This window comes from Phoenix dactylifera, chromosome 8 (genome assembly GCF_051530095.1).
Source record: "Phoenix dactylifera cultivar Ajwa chromosome 8, Ajwa_hap1_PhDact_Kaust_v1.1, whole genome shotgun sequence".
Classification (NCBI taxonomy): Eukaryota; Viridiplantae; Streptophyta; class Magnoliopsida; order Arecales; family Arecaceae; genus Phoenix; species Phoenix dactylifera.
In genome coordinates this window covers 27,673,529-27,695,225 of record NC_143197.1, presented here as the reverse complement: position 1 = coordinate 27,695,225, position 21,697 = coordinate 27,673,529, and the positions used below count along the sequence as shown (strand labels likewise).

Genomic DNA, 21,697 nt, shown 5'->3' with positions numbered 1-21,697 from the left:
GACTTGGAGCACGTGTGATCATGCTTGGAGATCGAATATGAAGCAGACAATGGGAACTGTGCTAAGAATTAAACAAATTTACGTGAAAGCAGCTGGTGCAATGCGGTAGCTTTCAAACTAGCCGTGCAAGTCTCTGTGAAATATCACAAGGCGGTGATGAGAAGATTCCCAAAACTCTGTTTCATAGACTTCCTGCTCCTCTCCTTTCATTTTGAACCATGTTCACTCGTTTGTTGGCTCCTGTTTCTACTCTTAATTAATAGCCAGAAAAGGAGTGAACCCTTGAAGCAATCAAAGTAGACCAACTACAGCTACAGCTATCTAATTGTCGACAATGTTGCCGGCTAACCGACAAGAAAAGGAAGAAAAACTGTTGGACCTTGGTCTTGCATGACATGTGATCATTCGTGATAAATGTGGCTCGTCATTAATACTTGTTTGGTCTACACTGATCCTTGATTTCTATTTTATAGGATATACCATAGTTTGAGGAGTTCTTTCACCATGCAGTAGATATTGGATTCAAGCCATTAATTACATGTAAGATTAGTTTAGAGAAATGAAATTCAAAAAAAAAAAAAAAACCATGAAGTTTAGAGATGTGAAATAATTACCCGCGTGGTATGTTCAGGATCATCAATAGTTTTTTTTTTTTTTTTTTGAGGATATGATTAGGCAAACCTAACCTCTTTCATTAAGAAAATTAAAATACAGAGAGATAAACCAACAATATTGTAATTAGTCATAGTTGCTGATTCTTTCAAATGCTCATCATGAATTTGTCTGATGATTATTTAGATTAATTTCAAATAAACCTGTCACCCACCAGATAACAATGGCTTGATCTATATCGATAATATTATCATCAATTTTGATCTGCAAAAAAAAAAAAAAAAAAAAAATCTTATGGCATATTAGCTTCAAGCTCTTTTTTGATTGAAAATGCATAATCCAAATGAAAATTGCTCAATCACAGATCTTTTATTTGGTTGCCTACCACCTTTCTTAACAGGTCTGATCATATTTTTACTACTAATCTTCAAAAGGAAACAGGACTTCCCCACCAAGTTTCTAAAAAGTCTTAAACTTGTTTGGCCTCCCAAAGCACTCAAAAGACCTAAGGTTCCTATCTCGATAAGGAGAACCAGTGAATCTGATTTCCTTTCACAAACGAGGACATAGATGAATGTGGAGCTGTATAGTTTAGTGGGGACCTTTGAGAGGTTGGCATCATATGTTCCTGCGTCTAGATATCTGAAATCCTTGGCAATCCGATCCAACCTTTTCTGAATTCCACATGACTTGTCTCTTTGAAATTGCGACATGCCAAGTGAAAAATGAATTACTCCAAGATGCCGAGAGGAAAACATGCTGGTCCCTAGGGGTGTGTCACTTGTTGCCTCCTAAAAATAAAACATAAATTTAAGGTGGTGGGGGGGAATGTTGGTATTGGAAGTAATTAGGAAACCCTGTAGAAGTGGGCCCGGGGTTCATGTCGATTGTAGTGGCTCAATGCATATGAGACATGTTTCATATAATTTTATGAGTTAATCCAATTGTAACGGACATTATATCTGGGTCCACAGTTAATAACTCATTGGTTCCATCCAAAAAAAAAAAAACCAGTGGCAGACAACATCAAGTTGGATAACAAACGGTTTGGGACCCACTGCAGCAAGCTTGGAGGGAGTAAAAAGGGAGGAGGAAAACAAGGAAAAAGAAAAGGTTGCCATAATGTCCTTAGTAAATGTTTTTGCCTGCTTTTGGAACCAAAATGCAAAAAATAACACTGTTTGTATGCTTTGAGGATTTTATTTTATATTGTTTTGAAAAAGTTTGGGATTTTGCAAGGCAAAAATCACCAGAGATTTTGAATATGATTTATTCAGGTCATCTATTAGAATGCCCATGCTAAGTGAACAATATTCATGATTTCATATTAATATCTTGATGATATTATAAAGTACCAGTATATGATATATTGATTCCATTAGGCTTCTATGTTTACAATGAAATATAAATAATTATATCGTATAAAAGATCCATCTGATCAAAATGTTCATGTAAGAAGATTTCAAAAGCCATCGGTCACCACGGGCTAAGGATTGTAAACACCAACAGCACAAATTGTACATGGCCGATCCAAATCTTCATGATTCAACAACTCAAATGGATCAGACACCAGAATCATGTGCATCACAATCGCAGGGAACGGTTGGTAAGGGAAATCCAATTTCACCTTTGCACCAGCTTTCGCAAAAAACCAATCACGCAATTGGGAAAATTCTCAAGATGCCATAGTTCCATAAACGCATGATATGATCAAATCCTCAAGGATAAGTATAAACTCAACGAACTTGCTGCAACTCAGCCAAAGGATCAATGTTCAAAAGACAGTCAATTAATCTACAGCTGACGATCTGTCTCAGAAATCGATTACGAATGCATCACTGAAAATTATACAATAGAAGCTACAGTTTACCAAATTATCCACAGGATTTTCATAACTTTCTTCCCACTGCCAAGCGAATTTAAACACCAAGACAAGAAGAAAAGCTAATGGGAAACACATGAAAATGAACAAGATGCACTAATTTTTCCACCATGTTCATACTGAAGTGCAGTTTCCAATGTTTGTCTAGATTTAAGACGCACAAGTTCCTCCACAAATCTTAGTACATTGTAAAACAATATGTGGATAAAAACCACATACCAGAAAGGTTGCTACGGACCCTACTAACTCGAAAGAAAAAAGTGACTTTGAGCTGTGATATCAGAGCACCCATATGTGGTGTCCAAATCATCACTTAAATCCACCAGCTTGGGCCAGCGTTACCCACTCCACACTGTCCATAAATGATATATATATATACCACACTAATACAGATATGTATACATAACCCTATGGATCACCCCGTAAAGTCAATGGAAAGTGTGCTTTTGGGTTGCGTCCTCCTCAATCCGGTATAAAGAAACGCCCACCATTAGCAGGTCAATGCAGAGTGCTTGCTGATTCACCCAGCAGTGATAAAAGGGTCAATTCTCAGCCTTCTTGAGACTGGATTTCATCGCCCATTGGCAACTAGCGACGACGTCAAAGTCAGACCAAGATAAATGCAGGCCATCCAGTTCCCTAACAATGAATTCAGCTGATAGGCATCCCCGGGGAAACATGAAGTTCAAAACCTCTGCAATCCATGCTGACTGCTAAGAAGTGGAAGCTGTGTCATGTATTTGTGAGTGCTTCACCCACTTTCCACAGCTTTCAAATCTTGAAAGGTTAACAGTGATATATATTTGATGACTGCTGCACTGACCACATGGTGACAGGTCTTATGATAATGATTTGCTCAAATATCGTGCGATGATGCTCATTGAAATCAAAACGACAAGAAGAAAGAAGAGCAAATTTGATTACTCAGTTTAAAGCATAAACAATTTTAAAAAATGAATATCATGATAATAAGGGGATTCGAGAACAAAAACATATGCATGTTTTACATTTCAAGACAAAACTAGAAAGATACAAGATGTTGGAAAATATTCCTTTCAAGGTACTGGCAAAAGCATGGAGTGCTTGAGTAACAGGCTGAGAGCATCAATTTATGAAAAATCTGCAGATCAAAAGAACTGTCAGTTTCAAAATCAGGGGCCAGCCTATAAAAATAGTACCTTATCTACTAACAAATGAGACGACAGAGATCAAAATTGGTATAGGTAGTTCGTTAACAATCACAAACGAATAACAGAATTATAAAGTTCCTAAGGCTCTGGTGTGAACGGTTTGATGTTCATCCAGGCATGGTTGCTGAACTGACTGCTCTTCTGTCTTTGTATCTTGTATCCTATCTATGTTCTGAAAAACCTATCTCTAGCATGTTTGACCACTTAATGAGATATTGATTATAATCCATGTTCCACGGTTTGATCATTAGTCTGAATGATGGTGCACTAGGTCACAGAGTACTGTTTACTTCCATTTTTTTGCTAGTTAATATCCAATAAATGGCAATGCACCATGAGTCCCAGAAGTGTGTGATAATACAATTATAGTCATCCTTATACAAGACCTAAGTAAGATGGATGAATTTTGTAAGACAGAACTCAGAAAAGCTTGTAGTAATGTCAGAGTTGGCCCTTATATGAATGTTTAGTGAATGATTTACAAGCACAGACCCCAATACTTAAGGTTTGACGTTTATAGTTATGTTACTTGGGTATGGAAAGGGCAATGTTTGAGCTCAGCTCTTGTTGAACATAGATGAACTTTAGTTCTATGAGTTATATAACCACCTCTAGTACATTATTATAACCTTGGGGGGTTATTAATAATGGTGAAAGCTTTACCCTACTACCACCATTCGCCATCAAGATTGAGGTCAAGGTGTTAAAGGAAGCTATAAAGGAAAAGGAGGCCTTAAGCTAGGGGAGACCATGAGGGAAATGCGATTATTGCGTACACACCGTAAGCTGATGAATTTCATAATGAATATTTGATGGCACCTTCATGATAACCCCATATGGCTAACCAACCACTATTTCTGCCAACAATGATGGCATTTATACTTTATAAGACCAGCACCATCCATCTAGGCATGCATGCTTGTAACTAAACTTGTGGTGCTGCCACAATGTCACATGAAGAGTTGCCATATTGTCTCATGAATAGTATGGCAAGTGCAAGGCCTTCGGTAATCAGAGACCTCAACAGAGACTGTCATTTTCTCTGCAATATGTCTGTGTGAACTCGGGCAGCATAGGTGGAGTGTAGGCGGCAAGCAATTATATGGATATGGTGCTTCACCCATAGAGGCTTCTGCAGCTCTCGTAAGATTGTATGGGAGTCGTCCTCGGAAGGACTTCCCACTTTTCTTTTCCTTGTGCAGAAGGCCGAAAAAAATTTCATTAAATTTAATTATTTGATAAACAAGAACTCATATGTGTTCCCAATATTCATGCAAAAATATTTTGTTACCCCTTTAACATCTAAACCTTGCCATCTTCTTTCTTTCTCTCAATTCTTTCCATGTTTAAAAAATTTTCAGAAGATTGCTCCCCGGTCAAATGTCCTTAAATTTCACAGTCAGCCACTCGTGCCCAAAATGTCCTTTTGCATGACTTCAACAACAATACAAGTTGAGCCGATGTGAGATCGATAGCTGGTTGTATATATCTGTTTAATCCTTCCATGGAGCCTCCATAGATCCTGAAACTAGTTGAAGTACAGAAAAGTTGCTAAAAAGCTACAATACAGACATAAAAATATACTATAATACAAAACATTCTCTTAGATCAGATTTTTCTTGTGATGTGTATCACAAGGTTGGATCTAATACAACAGTCAAGCATCAATAGGAGAAGCAAGAGAAAGCTTCACCATTCAAAAGCACTTATCGACCATTCTTGAAGCTAAACATAATGATCACATGGGTGGATCATAACCTATACAAGAACACCACCAAGACATGTAAAGGAATTATCTAGCTACTTAAAAATTGTGCACTATCGATCTCTAAATAAAAGCGAAGTATGCAACCATCACAAACTAAGTAGATAGTTTCTCATCCCTTAAACTCTTTGGGTTCAATTAAAGAAGAAATTAGAGTATTGTTCACTTAGATACTTGAGCCAAAGGTGTCCGGTATTATTGTGAAGGAGTTACTTGTTGGCTATCTACTGAGGCAACAAGCTATGCAGCATGGACTCTGGTACAAGTGTTAGGTTTTGGATGCTAGGTGCTGGATCATTTATAAACCCTAGAGAGTTCTTGTTCTTGACCTGTACCCAGGTGTCACGACCTTAGCCAAGATGTACTAAATTGAGACAACTACTCTTGGGTTATTATAGCATAGCCCAGATGGGTTGTAAAAAATGTTTTGTTGAAGTAATTTCCTAGTAAAAATCCAGCAGCTTGTACATTGTAAACTGACAAGTAGCTTAGAATAACAATTGGCCTAAAGCAGCGTATGCCGAACCGGCCTGTACCGGCCGGTACGGGCCGATACAAACCGGTCCGGCCAGCTACCGGTACGCCGGAGCCGTGGAAACCGGTACAGGCCGGTTCCTTGCCGGAGACGAAGAAGATGAGGAGAAAAAGAGAGAGCGTGGGAGCCTACCTTCGGCCGCCATCGGAGAGCCGCGGAGGGGCGTCGGAGGCCGGTGGGGGGCGACGAAGCCCGGCGGGGGACGGGGGAACCCGCGGGGGCGCTGCGGAGGCCGCTTAAAAAAAACCGATTTGCTGACTTCACTTAAAATCCCTAAATGAAAAAATGCGGCCGCGGCCTCCGCAGCGCCCCCGCGGGTTCCCCCATCCCCCGCCGGGCTCCGCCGCCCCCCACCGGCCTCCGACGCCCCTCCGCGGCTCTCCGATGGCGGCCGAAGGTGGGCTCCCTCCCTCTCTTCCCCGCGCTCTCTCTGGTTCTCTTCTTCTTCCCCGGTTCCGGCGGGGAAGAGCTTCCCGGTTCGTACCGCCCGGAGCACGGTACGAACCGGCCCGTACCGGTCCGGTAGGCAACCGGTACGCCTACCGGACCCGATACGGCGGACCTTGGCCTAAAGTATTATGGGTATTAGTCGTATAAAAAATAAAGGTACATGAAAAAAAGGCTACGCTGTAATCAGCATGTTCACCTTCTAGGAGAAGTGTGGTAGAGGGAGCTAGAAAGACTAAGGAAAATAAAGATTTTCATTGCAAGCTTACACCAAGAATATTGACAAAATTTATTCAAGCTAATGAGGCAGGCTATATCTGTTGAGAAAAAGTTCCATATCATATAGGTTAGGGACTCTACCTAGCCTTGTATACTCTTGGGCCTGTCTACCTACTAGACATAACATTATGGAGTCTGACAGCATACATATGAGAAATCAATAGCATATGTGGAAGGTCCTCAAACTATGACATGCATATAAGGATTTATAAAAGTACTCAATGCACCAAAAAGAATACGCAACATTAATTTTTTTTGGTTCCACAAGTTGCCCACAAATGAAACTATCCCTTCCACAAAAACATTGAGCTAGATGAGCAATAATGAGCTAAGTACTTAAACTTGGTCATAAAGGTACCAGCAAAATATTGATGATTAGTTGATTAGCTGCAATGCTACAAGTCTTTATATTGGTTTAACTAATATTCTGTAAAATACAGTTTCTAGTTAGCATTAGATGGAATGTACAAGCAAAAATTACACTTTTTGGTGGATGCGTGCTGGAAAACAAAGCATAGCAAGACATGTAACTGATTTAGTTGCTATTGAGAACTTTACAACATTTAGAGTGTACCTAAACAAGCTCAATGTAAGCCATTGGCGCATTGTCTCCTCGTCTTGGTAGAGTTCTGATGATTCTAGTGTACCCTCCATTTCTATCACCATATCTGTCTTGAACCTCAGCAAACAAGGCATGGACTATTTGCTTCTCATATATAAAGCCCAGTGCCTGTCTCCTCTTATGAAGGGATCCTTCCTTCGCTAGTGTTATCATCTTATCTACATATTTCCTCATCGCACTTGCCCTTGCTCTGGTGGTTTTTATTCTACCATGCTTCAACAGCTGCGTTGTAAGGCCACGTAGTAGTGCTTTCCGCTGATCTGGGGGCCTGTTGAGTTTTGGAACACGTTTTCCATGCCTCATTGCATAGAATTTACTCCCATTGTTGATGTAGCTAAATCCCTGCTCAAAGCTGTCACATTCTGCAGAACTGAGAAAAATAAGCATCCACTCCAATGCACAGCAGAAATGTCAAACAAATAGTAGCTTGATACAATTTTTTTCTTCCCCATCCCCTGCTTCTGCGCATCATGCCTGGGTAATATTAGCCACACATATTAAAAGAAGAGCAATTGCTCTTCCATTCTCAATCATTTTTGCATCCTCTTAAAACAAATGGCATTTCAATCTGTGGAAACAATTAATATGTAGGGGAGAAGCTACTAGATCATGTCATCAGAAAACAAGATGGTCATCGAACTCTCATATCTCAATATTTTTGTGTAATAAGAAAGCATATATTTGAATTCAGAGGTTTGCCATACTTCATTATGGTAGTTAGATTGAAAAGAAACATAGTTCAAATAACTGAAGCTGCAGATCCATTGATTATATTCACTGACAAACTTGGATCCAACCCATGTCTAGAACCAGGGGAGTTTTGTAACTGGATGATTGACAAAGACAGGTAAATGCTAGCAGAATTTTAGAAAGAGAAAAGTAATAACAGTTTCAGGGCCCATGCTTGAGATTTTTCACATCAGCAATAAAATATTACAGATTCAATAAATGTCACAAAAAGATTATCACATTTGTTAAGACAGATAACAATCATGATTCTTGTAGTTTATATAAAGCACATAGTCGCAACTAGCTATATTGGAGAGATAATCCAAAACTATTTTAGTACCTACCAATGGTGTCCAATGCTGTATAACATGGATTTAAGTACTATTTGCAAATTGAGCTTGGTTGATTGAAAAGGCAATCCTTACATTGACTTTACTCAGCAACAATCAAGGAAGAGAAGCAGATGTTCCAGTTCAACATTGCACAAAGTAAATAAACAGGCAAGTTACATTCAGTTTCTCTTACTGTATCTTTTGAGTTAATTTTACAAATTATTCTTCTATGAAAATAATGTAGAATATACAGGTTTTGTCCTTTCTCGGGCCGTTAGACTCCAAAAATCAAGCTTTAAGATTATCCTGACTGGGGTCAACCAGTTTAGAGCCACTACTCCTTCTTGTCAACATTATCTAGAACCTCTCAAATTATGTCACTTATGCAGAATACTGTGACCTCTGTAAAATTCCTTTCAACTACAAGTTACGACTGACATGATTTCCATCTCTATCGAAATCTTCAACTGAAAAAAATACTAATATCACCCTAGCTATCAGTCAGACTAATCTCATCAATCTTATCATCCTGCCAAAACAATGTTTTACTCCATAAACACATTGCACTGTACTCCATTTTATAAGAGGAGATTTTATCACTAAATATTTCCGAGGTAAATGAAATGTGTGTTTACTACTTCCCCTCAAGACCCAATAAAACAGTTATTCGGTCAGAATGATTAAATTATAGCCTTTCTCCAATATGTTCATGGTCAAGACAGAAAGTTGAAAGAAATCATCTGGAGAAATATACAGTTTCATCACGGTTACAGAAAAAAAAAAACAATTTACTTCAGAAAATTATATACAAAATACATGTACCAAAAAAGGCCCCTCTGTTACAATTCATTAATCCTCAATGTCTGAGAATCCTACAAAGCATATTTTGTAAAACTATTGGCAATTTGGCACCAAACCCAACATGTTGATTCATATCAGGTAAAGAGGCGCACCAAAATAACAACCTAATCACATGCACTATATTTGCTATCTAAATTGACTCTTTTAACAGATATGGATGTAACACTGGAGAAGAATGCTTGCACTCAGCAGAACAAACTCAAAGGCGACCAAACAACACAAGGCAGCCATGCTCAGTTAACACCATCAAGATATTTCATTGTAGACAAATTACAGCACTAAATGTATATAGAATGAAATAATTTAGACAAAAAGATACATAATTTAATCTTCTCTCTCATTTTGCACTTTTATGTTTTCAAAAATGCAGATGCACAAATGAATGAAATAGAAATTGCATCAACAAGAACCCGGAAAAAGCTTCAAATCGACGAATTATCAAGCATTTCAAAAAACACAAATACACCATCACAATTGATATAGCTTCATTCATCTTAGCTTAAATTTCCAAGACAACTATCTAAAAAGAGCAGAAAGATAGTATTAGAGAAAGAAGAACCAACGATATAGCAGCAATTACCGGAGCTGATGGAGAGAAGAGGAGTCATGGGAGCAAGTCCGGAGAAAGACCGCAAGAATTTGGCATCTCCGAGGCCTGACCGGAGCCGCGACGACGAAGGGAACGGTGAATGGGCCGGAAAACGGAGCGAAGGGACGCGAGACCTCGGGACCGAAGGGAGGGCAGAGCGAAGCGACGCCATATTCCACGGCGACGCAGACACCACTGGCGAGGAAGAAGAAGCCACCGCCATAACGAGTTCGCGAGAGAGAGCTCAGTAGAAGAAGGAGAAAGAGAAGCCGCAGCCCTAGGCTTCTTCTTGGCGAACGGGCGGTCCCTTTCCTCATCCAAAAGCACAAACGCGATCCCTTTTACCATTTGACCCTTCCAACCCGGACACGATTCCCTTTTCGTTTCTCTAGCGTTTCCCCCTCCACGGAGCAGTATATGCCCTCCATATAACTACTTGTCCCGTTCTGTGAATCCCGATCACGGTACCAAACTAGTTGATACCATATGGCACAAGGAGAGTGGATAGATTTACATAATTCTTCTAGAAATGTCCAATAAACACGTGAAACGTGTAGGATGCCCTTGGTTGGGATCTTAACCGGCCCCGAAGCCGTTTTCTTTCTTAAATTTTGCCTCGCGGAGCAGCGTAAGCGGGATCCTCACGCTTCCACGGCAGGGGGGTTTTCCTGACCTTTCGTGGGGTCGGAGGGCGGCGCGCGCGGGCGAATGGTAAGCGTGCTCAGATTTCGAGGGCGTTTTATAGTAGCTCCCAAGAAGGGCGGAGGCGGGCCGGCGCTGTCTCGCGGCCGAGTCCCGGCTTCTCCGCGCTACCTCGCTCCGGAGCTCGTGCTCACTCTTAGTCGCCGTCGGTTCTGCGCGAGAGCTGGGATGGAGGCGGAGACGACCACCTGTATGTTTGGACCGTACAAGATCGACCACAGCGAGGTGTTCTACTCCACTCCGCTCTCCTACGCCATGGTTAATCTCAGGCCTCTTCTCCCGGGTACGATTCTGTCCTTTGAAAGCTTTCCCCTTCCTTTTGTTCGTCGAGCTCTGTTGGAAGATTGGGGAGTGGAACGATTCCTCTGTTTAGATTGAGATTGTCTTAGGTCTATGCATCGTTTTTAGTTGAAGAGGATGGTTTCATTGATGTCAAAAGAGGTTTTTGAGAAATATTTCAGTCAAAAATCCGTTGTTGCTTGGCAATCATGTTGGAAATTGGTCTGGCTGCAGTAGCATGATTGGCATTGAACAGTTGTATTTGCAGCCGTTTTATAGGTCAAATTAGTTTTAATAGTTAATGCCTCCTTTCATTTTACCTATGCCGTGTGATTTGTTAAAAATTGTATAAGATGATTTCTAAGCTGAAAAGTCAATCATCTGTTATGGTTCTGAATGTTGTCATGGATATTTTCTTATCCCTTTCTTCTGTTTTGGGGGGGAAGAAGAAGGTTTGATGTCATTTGTCTTTCTCTGAGAAAACTTACATATGCAATTGTTCGTTCTTTTTCCACCCTATTTACTGTGTCTATTCTAATTTTTGTCGTTAAACTTGCAGGTCATATCCTTTTCATGGAGGAACTAGTTCATTCATTTCCATTAGGCGACGTTGATTGAGGATATGTCTATGCATGATTGGGTGTGGGAGTACATGCACATGCATGGGACTATCTTGATGTTTCTCTGTTGTTGTTGGCCAATTATAAATCCTTCAGGATGGCATATGTGAATCATCCAACTTTCATATTTGAAATGGGCAAATCTGACTAGGACTTCACCGCACATGACTGTTTCTTTGGACATCCGTGATTGCACACAAAGATGCATTTTTTCTGTGGTCATGCGAGATCAATAAGTTTGTGAAAGCTCTATGTGCATACACACACTGACATTGTAAAACTCTTACAGTTGCATTCCTACATATGCATGTGTCATGGATGCATGCGCAACATTTTTGAGTATATGTCCAGGGTACGCTGCTGGGCCTTTGGTTTGTATATGATAAAATTAGGCTGTTACATCAACATTCGTGCAAGGCACTTGTGTCAAAGAGTTGGACTTAACATTGTCCACATGTGCTTGTATGCCCAAGGCGTGAAGTGAAGGGCTTTGTTGATCTCAGTGCTGATGAGACTAGTGATTTATGGCTTACTGCAAAGGAAGTTGGTGGCCATCTTGAGCGTTATCATGAGGCATCCTCACTGACATTTGCAATTCTAGTAATATAATTAGACTTCAATAGTTGTTGTGCATTATATAAGTTAATTATGTCTTATGTATTGTCTTCGTTTCTAATTATCATGTGCCTTGACATTCCTGTAAGAATTTTAAGCATTTCATGCTAGATCATGCTTGGGTGGGTGCTTTGCCTCTTAATTAGTGAAACTATGATTTTCATCAAAGTAACTATCTTTGACCCTCTGTTTTACAATTATATGCATTACTCTTGTGAGAGGCTTTTATTCTATGCTATATAGAATGCACACAAGCAAAATAATTAGAGTATGCTATAATCTGCATAGCATTATTTGAGATGTATCGAGCTGCACCTCTGTTATGTCTAACTTAAATTCTTATTATGCTCCTCTGTTGCTTTGAAAGTTTCACTTAGAGGTATATAAATATATAGCATGTTTCCATTTCAACCTTGAAAATTTGACTCAAGTAATTCGACCATATGGCTATGGCCCATGGGTGTTTGTAAATGTTCATCCTTGATTGCTCGGATGGAACTCAATAAAAAAGTTTAGATTTTTTGATAGGTGAAGCCTTACGTGAAAATTGGAGTCAATCCTAGTACAACATTGAAGTCAATCGTAATTATGCTGCTTCATCTGTGAATCGCTAGTTTTGAGTTACTAAGGTTTGCCTTTCCCCCAACCAAACCATAATTTCTGCTTGTCAACCTGTTGTGATTCATGTCTTCAATATCTGCTATTATTGGGTATTTTGTGAGTCTAGGCTCTGATCCTTAATGTTATACAATGATGAAGAATGGGTCAGTTTATATAAAAGATTCTAAATGTCATATGTCATTTGTTTCCTTTTAAAATGAGTTATTTCATAAATAAGTATTTGGAGATGTAGCCAGGCATAACCTTGTTGAAGTTAAGACTATTGACTAATTAGCAGTCAGTTTCTTCTTCCTTTAAATGCTTACTTGGTTTCATGTTTGCATTTTGTTGATCTTTCATGAGGCCCATATGTTTGGTCTAATTCATATATAGAATGATCTAGAAGCAACTGCCCTACATGGGGATCATTTGGTCATTTTACTGCCCCACAGTAGTCACCCCCAGTCACTCTGTTCAATCTGACACTCTGTTCAATCTGACAATCGCATCACCAAAGACATGCCTGATCTCCTTTCCTTCTTTCTAGTTCTCTTCCCTCTTCTTCTAGTTCTCTTCCCTCTTCTTCTACTTCTTCCTACATTTTCTTTCCTTTTCTTTCCATCATGTAAGCTCAGTCCTTGCATAAGCCTCTAAACTTTTCTTCTTAGAGTGTTAATGGGCAGTGACTAACTGATCTGTTAGCTTCTATTGGTAAATCCAATCTCAAGTATTGATGCAGTGATCTTGAGTGCCAATGCAGTATTTAAGCATTCGCAAGGCTAGATTAGTCTAGCCCTATTGGCTACACCATATTTCACAGTTCAGTTCCTTAGCTTTCCCTTATCGGTGTCTTCGTTTCTTTTTGTCCTTCTTAAGTTTGTTATTGTCACTGCATCAAGAAGTCTGGAAACTGATTATAGTATAATAGCTTGGCAACCTGGCTGATTCTTTGCATCATTCTATTATCCTTTAAGGCAGTTCACATGATCAAAAAGTGGATTAGTGGAATCTGTTCTCTTATAGAAAGTAAATGGTCCTTTTTTTCTATTTTCTTTTAAGTATCAAGCATTTACTATTGGCATAAATTTCATTTGTCTTTCATGTTTGATGTCGCTTGAGGAATCTGCACTTACAGAGCCATGACATAGCAAATGTTGCCAGTTTAGCATGGTGATGGGGGCCAACAACTGCTTCTTGGCAAATTAATTGATTTATATAGTTGTTAGGCTACCTTAAAACATGGCCTTGGCAGGTTTTGTTTGCTGAGCAGGCTCTGGACAGCCATATAGGGGTTCTAATTTGACACTCATCTGACAGTGACAAAGTCGGCTTTGGCGTCAGCACATTTTATCCAAGGAGCAAGCTCACTTAAACATGTAAAATTCAGGTACTGTCAGAATTTGATGGAAATAAATTACATTACACTTATGTTTGTTAAGGAAATGTTAAAAGGCTTGGGCTGACAAGAGTAATGGTATGGCTCGAGTCCTGGGGCAGCCACTTTGTGCAAAAAAATGCCAAAATTAGGCCTTTCCCTAGTTCGCCCCTCCTAGGACCCTGAATTGCTGGGACCATAACCGGGTAATGGCCTTTTTACTTATTTTTTGTTAACCTTTACATGTTTGAGTTCCAGAAAAAATTCAGGTTTGACATGCTGAAGTAAAATTGAATTGTTGTTTGCATGCTTGCCACTTTTTCTACTTGAGAAAAAATTGTGATTGAATGGTTGGTTAACCTATTATTACTCGAATCACTTGGAATATTTCATATATAGGATGCACTTAGTTGCACATCAAGGGGAGAATGTGTGATGTGAGCATAATTATTATATGTCACTGTCTTCTCATCTGCTTTATCTTTGACAAAGGGTGGTGCTTGTGTCAAATTTCTTTTCCTGAAAAGGACCTTGATATCTCTGATTATAGTTAAGGATTTTGCTAACCTCTTTCTTGTTAGGCGCAAGTGCATCCTTTTCATTGGTGCCTCAGGATGGACCTCAGGCTGGACAGAGAGTTCCACATGTGCACATTCACATTCTCCCAAGGAAAAGGGGAGATATTGAGAAAAATGATGAAATTTATGAAGCAGCAAGTGCTTTTGTGTTTTTTGGGGCAATATTTAACTTATCCAGTCGATTGGAATTTGAGGCTCATCTATAATTGATCTTTTAACAGATAGATGAGAAAGAAAAGGAACTGAAGGAGAAACTAGATCTTGACAAGGAAAGGAAAGATAGAATGTCAGAAGAAATGGCTCGTGAGGCTGATGAATATCGAGCTCTTTTCTCATAGGAATTTCAGTTACTCATTAAACATGGTACATTTATTAGACATTCTTCAGATTAATTTCAGCATCTCCTTCGTAGTAATGATTTCTAAACATGTCATTAATCATTATTTGGTTTAGTTATGGAAAATTATTTCTTCAGCTTTAGTGTTTGGACTTCAACTTTGGTTTCCAATTGATCTGCCATTTGCCAGGTGAGATAGCACTTTGGAACTAACATGCAAGGGAGAGATGAGGACAGTGATGGGAACATTACATCATTTCTGTTGTGATGCATGAAATCCTGAGCAATTTTTTGGATTATAAAAATCCACAACATAAATTGTAAGAGTTGCGGAATCACATTCTCCTATTCAAGGAATGTAATTTGACTGCTGATATGCATGGTCTTATATTATCACTTTTTCCATGCAAATTACTCTCTGGTTTATATAATTGTAAAATGGCAATTCAAATGGTTTGCCTTGATTATTGCTGAACAATCTTAACATGTCATATGAGTCTTTTTGCATTGTGTAGATAGGATTAACTTCACCATTACAAAAACTGATACACTTTCCATGCTGTTAGGTCCTTACAGTAGAATAAGCCGGGACTAGAAGTCTGGAAGACATAAAAGTTGAGATGGTGTGACATTGTTGATTTCATCATAATTTGTTTTAGAATCACAGCTCTGTCGAAGTCCTACGAAAACAGCTGTAAGGAACTCTTTACCTTTATTTTTCGAAATAAATGAGAATGCTACAATACCAAATTACATCCATCTAATACTGTCATACCATCACAAGGATCTTTATCTTGTAAGTGATACATCAAACCATAACATTTATTTCATGTTTGAGCTTCTTCTGAAGCTTGTCAACACAACATTAAATCATCCCCTTCCGCTAATAAGGCTAATTACTGGGCTCATGATTGAAATAACGTTAAGAAAGCAATCTACAAATTTGTTCGGACTGCGATGCATAAGCTAGAGATATAATTCTAATTATTATTGCATCAAGTGAAGGTTTTATGATTTTGGGGAAAGATGGTGAGATTAAAGATAACTTGAAAAGTTATTTTGGTTAAAGAGTTTATTGGAAGAATGTATGCAGAAGAAACATAATGGATGAGTTGGCATCTGTATCATTTATCTAATGCAATAAAGCCTACTATAAGTCCATTAAGAATTTAGAATCATGGGCCAGTTGGTCGGCTAGCTTGTTCGATGCCACATTGGATGCACAGCAAATGCTAGATAAATGTAACATGTATGTATAAGAACAAAGGTGTTACACAAAATCATGCCTGCTGTTGGGGAAATAAACTTTTTGAATAGATGATGAGGCATCATGGGAGAGGGTAATCGAACAAAGATTTTAACAAAATTGATGTATAATTCAACAATGTCAATATTTTAAATGTTAGAAAAAGGGGAGTTCTTTAAATTGATCAATCAATTATTGGAACGTTATAGAGAAAATTGATGGAGAAGACTCACACACGATCATTATGTCCTTCAGCATCTCTTCTTGTGCATTGGCTATTGGCATGTGCTCCACTAACAGTGGACTCATTAAATCCTTACAAATTCTACGGTTCTCAGTTCTTCCCATGCTAACCCTAGGGAATTCACTTCTCCCCTCAAAAAAACACTAATCTAAGGTTGAAGAGTCTTGGTTTGTATATGGTGCTATGTACAAAAGCAGTTTGTTAACTTGGATTTGTTGACAGCAGTCCTAATAAGGCAGTGCTGAATGTTTTCTCCCACTTAAAATGTAAACTACCCATCTTCTCATTCATTCTTTATGCTTACTAGCCATCGTACAAGCAAAATATAATGAAGGTTGATAAGTTCATGGAGCTGCAGCCATCCCAGGTCATTTTTTGGGGTTATCATTGTAAATCCATTTGCCCTCTTTATTTTCAGGTGCTATATTCTTCATTAACTATTGTCGTTCAAATCCCTTTGTGTAACTTCTTTGGCCTTTCACAATTCTTCTCCACCTCTTCTCAGAACTTCCTGCACTAATCTGAAGTGCTCTACTTGCATGTTTCTCGTCCGCACTTCATTTATATCATTTTGTTTTAAATTGAAGGTTTAAAGAAAATGAGCTTATTAGCAATTTCTTCTAAATCATTTGAAAGTTTCAACACATGGGGATTTTTTTTTCTTTTTCTCATGGAACTCTATGTTAAATCTGCTGAGCTATTGTACAAAAATCTGGTGCAGTTTGCTGACAACTGCATCTACGTAGATGATTTCTAGGCGGCGCCACTCGCGCTTCCAAGGCAAGGAGTAACATGCACCTCATACTATGATCAAGCTGAAACACCACCTCCAGTTTTCAAGAACACATCCAAGGTGTGAAGGGCTTCTGGCAGATGCGGTCCATGACAACAACGAAAGCCATTATCATCTCACAATCAACTCCTGGCTGAATCACCAGACTGAACACATCGTCGCCAAGCATGATTGAGGTTTTCACCTTCTTCCGACATATCTGTGCCACTTCCTTGCCCATGCCGTTCCAGATCTTGCAGCATCTTCTCCTGAAGCAACCTTTGATCCAGAAGTCCGGTGTCGGAGTTTGGTTAATAGGATTGCCCACGAATACCTCTGCCTCATCACTGCTTTGGAGGATCGACCGCCGCCTCATCGAGAAAACATGAGATCTAGTCTCTGTCTTTGAGCCATCATCACCTTTGAATCCACTCCATCGATCATGCATGCTTAAAATCTGCTAGTAAACAGAAAGCTTGCATTAGGCAAGATCAATAATGTTCCATCGGTTATCATTTAGAAAAAGGCAAGGATATGTTTTTATGTATTACCGCTCTACCCTCCTTCTGATTCTCGAGACAATAACTGTGAGCACTCATGTGGGTGTGTGTTTAGTCCAAAATCGATTATTCGCTGAGAAGATCTTGGGTACTTATACATGACTAAAAAATTCAAAAAATTATCTTCTGGCTAGTTATTTTTGGATGAGATCCTAATTTATTACAATAACATTGTGGTTAACCATCTCTGACAATATTTAGAGTTTTTTCTATTATTTTGCATCTCATGCAGTGGAATGTTGTGCGCGGATTCATGCAGATTGTGATTGGAATGTTGTGCACGGATTCATGCAGATCGAGTCGCAACTCTTGGCTAACTTCTGCACTGGACTTGCTTGTGAAGGTCTTGGAATATGGTACCTTGTAATTTTAATAGATTTGTGCAAGTAACATGACTCGCGTGCAAGTCTTTAAAATAATACAAGTTGTACCAAAACAAATATTAGTACACATACTGATGTTTTTTTTTTTTTTTTTTTTTTTTGATTCGGAGGTCTTGGTGTTGCTGTGCTGGGGGACTGGTAGCTTGTCGACCTAAGACTAAAATAGGAGGAGGATGAAAACATGATTTAGTTTTCACATGAGCTAGGCTGGTGCAATTTGCTCTTTCTTTCTATTGCTAGATCTCAACTTCTTTTTTTTTTTTTTCCATTTTTATTTTCTCGAAGAAAGATCTCAACCTTTTCTGGTGAGGCAAGTGATCAACAAAATCATGATTGTTATCATAATGTATATGTTTTGAATGAGAGTTTTAAGCAGTAAGGCTCTCTATTTTTCGGCTAAAAAGCAGTTAGGTCTCATGCATGGGTTTTCCTGGCATGAATCTAAATAGCTAGAAAGCATTGCAACCTTGATCCAGATCTATGCATCAATCCAGACCCATTTAGCATTTGTCAGTTAGATTTTTTTTTTTTTTTTTTTTAAAGTTAGAAACTTTTTGTTACATATAATTTGGAATCTTCTTAAGTTTTGTTTGGAACTTCTCCAATTAAAAGGTGATAAAATAGAGATGCACAGAACAAACTAATTGGAGTTACAAATAGAGCTTCCAAATAAAAATTCTGAATCAAAATTATAAGGTGATAAAATAGTCGTGTAAAGCAATGTACATACGAAAATTCCGACATTATTGTCAAAGTAATTCGCATAGGATGCCGTTAATGATCAAAATTCGATCTGAATCTCATCAAAATGACATATCAAACTATATTGTATTTATAAAATAAATATGCTGTAATGATAAAATAGCATTGCTCACTTAGTAGTTGACTTTGCTTTTACAAATCTGTCTAGGTATTAAGAAATGTTCTGAGAAACAGGAGACATATGTTGTTTGAGATATCATTTTTTGTAATTTATCTATACGAGACATTACTAGCATGTACCAGCTGAAGTCATTTGAGTGCCAATAGATGGTAAAGGTGTGCTTAGGGGAGACTAAAAACAAAACTAAAACGAAAATTAGCATCAAATAGCAGAAAATTCTCGGTCTTCATCCATTGGGATACCTATTTTCACCACTCTTAACATTTATGTCATTGGGTGGAAGCGTGCCACTAATGTCAAAGGTTTAACTCTAAAATATTACTACTCTAGTCATTGTAAGATCAGATCCTTAAAGCAGAGGGATAATTGTCAAGTAGGATGCTACGTATTCCCCTGTCAATGAGCTGCCACCATTCCTTGCTCAATGATGACAGCAATTTGGAAACCTGCAATGGTCGCCCTTCGTCCCTAGCGGGCCTTTCTGAAGAAGTAGCTCAGAACTACGTCTTCCTTCAGCGCACACATACTGTAAAGCAACGGGTATAACTTGTGTGCTGCACCTCATAACCTTTTCTATATCGAGTTATGAAACATACGAGAGGCTAGAAGGATGTACGATGTCTATGTCCTACCTGAGGCCTTAGAGCCATGAGGGCCGTCCCATGGCCATCCATGAGTAGGAGCTCCCCTGTGAAGCACTTGCGCCTTCTTGAGTAATTGTCGACTCTAAAAGCTAGTCTTCCATTGCTATCATAAACCGAGAACCCATCTGTTCCCTGGAAAGCCATGCTGGACTTCTTCCACACCGTCCACACTGATGGACTGGTGCTTGCCGTTGCAAGCTCTCCGACATCTATCTTACTCTCTGTAGGGTGTATCCTGCACATCCTATGGAGGGTTTTAGGATGAATATTGGATAATTAATGGACAGCTCTTGGTACAGGGTTTTGCTTTCTTCGCAGGCTTGGCGTTGAGAAGGAAATGGGAGATATGAAAAGGAGAGACGTGGGGAATAACACAAGAAGGCGATGGAGGAGGAACAAAGATGGGGTTGTTCTTTTAAAGAGGTGGGGGAATTTGCTAGCTGACCTGGGATAAGAACAATCGGACTACGGAGCCTTTGTTTAGGATTAAGATGGCCTTGTGAATGGATGTTACGTAGGATTCCACCTTTATGATGCTATGGCCAACTTGGCCACTCGAGGGAGATATAAAAATAATGTGAAGGGATTTAATTAGATTCCTAATGTGTTTTTATTAGGCCGAAAGAGTAAAAGCATGGCAGTGGCTGGCTGACCCTTTCTTTTGTTTAGCGTCGAGATTCCAACTGATGACCCTTTCTCATGCTTTTTAGCTCCAAGCTTCCAACCACCACATGAACGCATACATGGTTGGGTGAAATATTGGATCATGCGGTCAAGCGAGTAAAAGCTAGCGGTGGGCTACTCTTGACATCTAATATATCTAAATGGTGGTGTGATGTTTAAGTTTACTTACCCATTACTTGGACTTCTAAGGTGGTCCAAAACAAGACATCGACTTGATCAAACCCTAAGGTACTCATGGTATGCATCAGTGGTCCTCTTCTTGCAGGCGGAGATGCATGAAATGCTGTGGAAGGAAGAAAAGTTTACAGTGTGATGATGATGGGGATCTTCTTGCAGTGTTTGCGTAGATCATTAGTGAAGTTGGTGGTCGGTATACATTATATAATTATGGTAAGAAAGGAAAGGCTTTCCATTTCTTCCATCCCTTTCCACGTAGCTTTTCAGCTGCACAACCACTTTCCACATCATCTTACTTTCCATACACGTTGTATGTGCAAGCTGCTAAACATGGAAAAAAAATTCTTTTCAATCGTTCCCAGTGTGATGATAAGTAACGGATTGGAATTGAGCCAATAAAAATATGACACCGGTTATTGTTCGAATACAAGAATAAGTAACGCATATTTGTTGTTCTTCTGGTACACCATGGAGTCACTGATAATTTCTTATTACTTACAGACCCAGGAAGAATCATTTGTTACCTAAAATGGAATTTTATAGTCTGCAGGGGGAAAAGGTTTGAACTGACAAGTTCGGCTAACCTTTTTCAAGATAGTGTGACACATCTTCATCGTTAAAGCTACGTCTAAAGAGTCAAACTCCACTACCGCTATGACGTGTTGTTTTGGCCAGAGTTTGGAAAACTGAGGCATGCAAAACTGAGTTCGCCGACCATTTTATTGGTCTCGGTTTTAAGTGCCCAGACCCCTATCCGAATCCATTTAAAATTCTACTACCTAAATCCAAATAAATAATTGTCCAAATATCCCAAACCAATTCCATCAAAAAATAGTAAATTTGTCAGATATGCAAACCCACACGATTAACTTTTATTTAGATTAGGTTATTCAAATTAGATCGGATACCAGATCCAAAATTATAAAAAAAATAATATCAATTAAAAGTAGATATAAATAATTTGGCAAATAATTTAAATACAATTAAGTATTGTAGCTTAGTGGTAAAGCTAGAGATTAGACATCCCGGAGGTTTGGGGTTCAGATTAGATACGCTGAAAGCAAATTGGATGACACCTAGGAGAAGAGTTTGATTAAGATCAAGTGTTTCAAACCGTCAATATGGTAATACTCATAAAAGAAATGCCCGCCGCTA

General features: G+C 39.0%; 3 protein-coding genes across 10 annotated transcripts; 1 reads left to right on the top strand and 2 right to left on the bottom strand.

Moving 5' to 3' along the window:
• Positions 1-2,577: 2,577 nt before the first annotated feature.
• LOC103717875 (Ribosomal protein L17 family protein) lies at positions 2,578-10,151 on the bottom strand. 6 transcript variants are annotated; one of them, XM_088703357.2, is made up of 3 exons: positions 9,835-10,151; positions 7,285-7,694; positions 2,578-3,312 (listed from the first exon to the last, which is right to left on the bottom strand). In XM_088703357.2, exons 1-2 carry the CDS (start codon positions 10,064-10,066, stop codon positions 7,285-7,287), a joined length of 642 nt encoding a protein of 213 aa, XP_088559483.1. In that variant the 5' UTR covers positions 10,067-10,151; the 3' UTR covers positions 2,578-3,312. The 6 variants fall into 6 exon arrangements, with proteins under 6 accessions (XP_088559483.1, XP_088559484.1, XP_008804643.1 ...); XM_088703358.2 differs by having other exon boundaries at positions 2,578-3,307; XM_008806421.5 differs by having other exon boundaries at positions 2,578-3,204.
• A 369-nt stretch (positions 10,152-10,520) lies between these two features.
• LOC103717877 (bifunctional bis(5'-adenosyl)-triphosphatase/adenylylsulfatase FHIT-like) lies at positions 10,521-17,965 on the top strand. Of its 3 annotated transcripts, XM_089925047.1 has the most exons (7): positions 10,521-10,830; positions 11,898-12,044; positions 14,648-14,746; positions 14,834-14,975; positions 15,140-15,269; positions 15,516-15,643; positions 17,161-17,965. In XM_089925047.1, exons 1-4 carry the CDS (start codon positions 10,552-10,554, stop codon positions 14,948-14,950), a joined length of 642 nt encoding a protein of 213 aa, XP_089781173.1. In that variant the 5' UTR covers positions 10,521-10,551; the 3' UTR covers positions 14,951-14,975; positions 15,140-15,269; positions 15,516-15,643; positions 17,161-17,965. The 3 variants fall into 3 exon arrangements, with proteins under 3 accessions (XP_089781173.1, XP_089781172.1, XP_089781171.1); XM_089925046.1 differs by lacking the exon at positions 14,648-14,746 and having other exon boundaries at positions 10,529-10,830; positions 15,526-15,643; XM_089925045.1 differs by lacking the exon at positions 14,648-14,746 and having other exon boundaries at positions 10,529-10,830.
• Positions 17,276-20,140, bottom strand: LOC103717878 (protein LURP-one-related 5-like). The gene is made up of 2 exons (XM_088703356.2): positions 19,670-20,140; positions 17,276-17,668 (listed from the first exon to the last, which is right to left on the bottom strand). Exons 1-2 carry the CDS (start codon positions 19,922-19,924, stop codon positions 17,276-17,278), a joined length of 648 nt encoding a protein of 215 aa, XP_088559482.2. The 5' UTR covers positions 19,925-20,140.
• Between the last annotated feature and the right edge of the window lie 1,557 nt (positions 20,141-21,697).

Excerpts from the sequence above, each read along its gene's own strand:
- LOC103717875 (XM_088703357.2), bottom strand. The coding sequence starts at position 10,066 with ATGGCGGTGGCTTCTTCTTCCTCGCCAGTGGTGTCTGCGTCGCCGTGG. Across the intron at positions 7,695-9,834 it reads TCTTCTCTCCATCAGCTCCG|AATGTGACAGCTTTGAGCAG; the intron begins GTAATTGCTGCT and ends TCAGTTCTGCAG.
- LOC103717878 (XM_088703356.2), bottom strand. The coding sequence starts at position 19,924 with ATGTGCAGGATACACCCTACAGAGAGTAAGATAGATGTCGGAGAGCTT. Across the intron at positions 17,669-19,669 it reads TCATGGCTCTAAGGCCTCAG|ATTTTAAGCATGCATGATCG; the intron begins GTAGGACATAGA and ends GTTTACTAGCAG.
- LOC103717877 (XM_089925047.1), top strand. The coding sequence starts at position 10,552 with ATGGTAAGCGTGCTCAGATTTCGAGGGCGTTTTATAGTAGCTCCCAAG. Across the intron at positions 10,831-11,897 it reads TCAGGCCTCTTCTCCCGGGT|CATGTGCTTGTATGCCCAAG; the intron begins ACGATTCTGTCC and ends TAACATTGTCCA. Across the intron at positions 14,747-14,833 it reads ATGATGAAATTTATGAAGCA|ATAGATGAGAAAGAAAAGGA; the intron begins GCAAGTGCTTTT and ends ATCTTTTAACAG.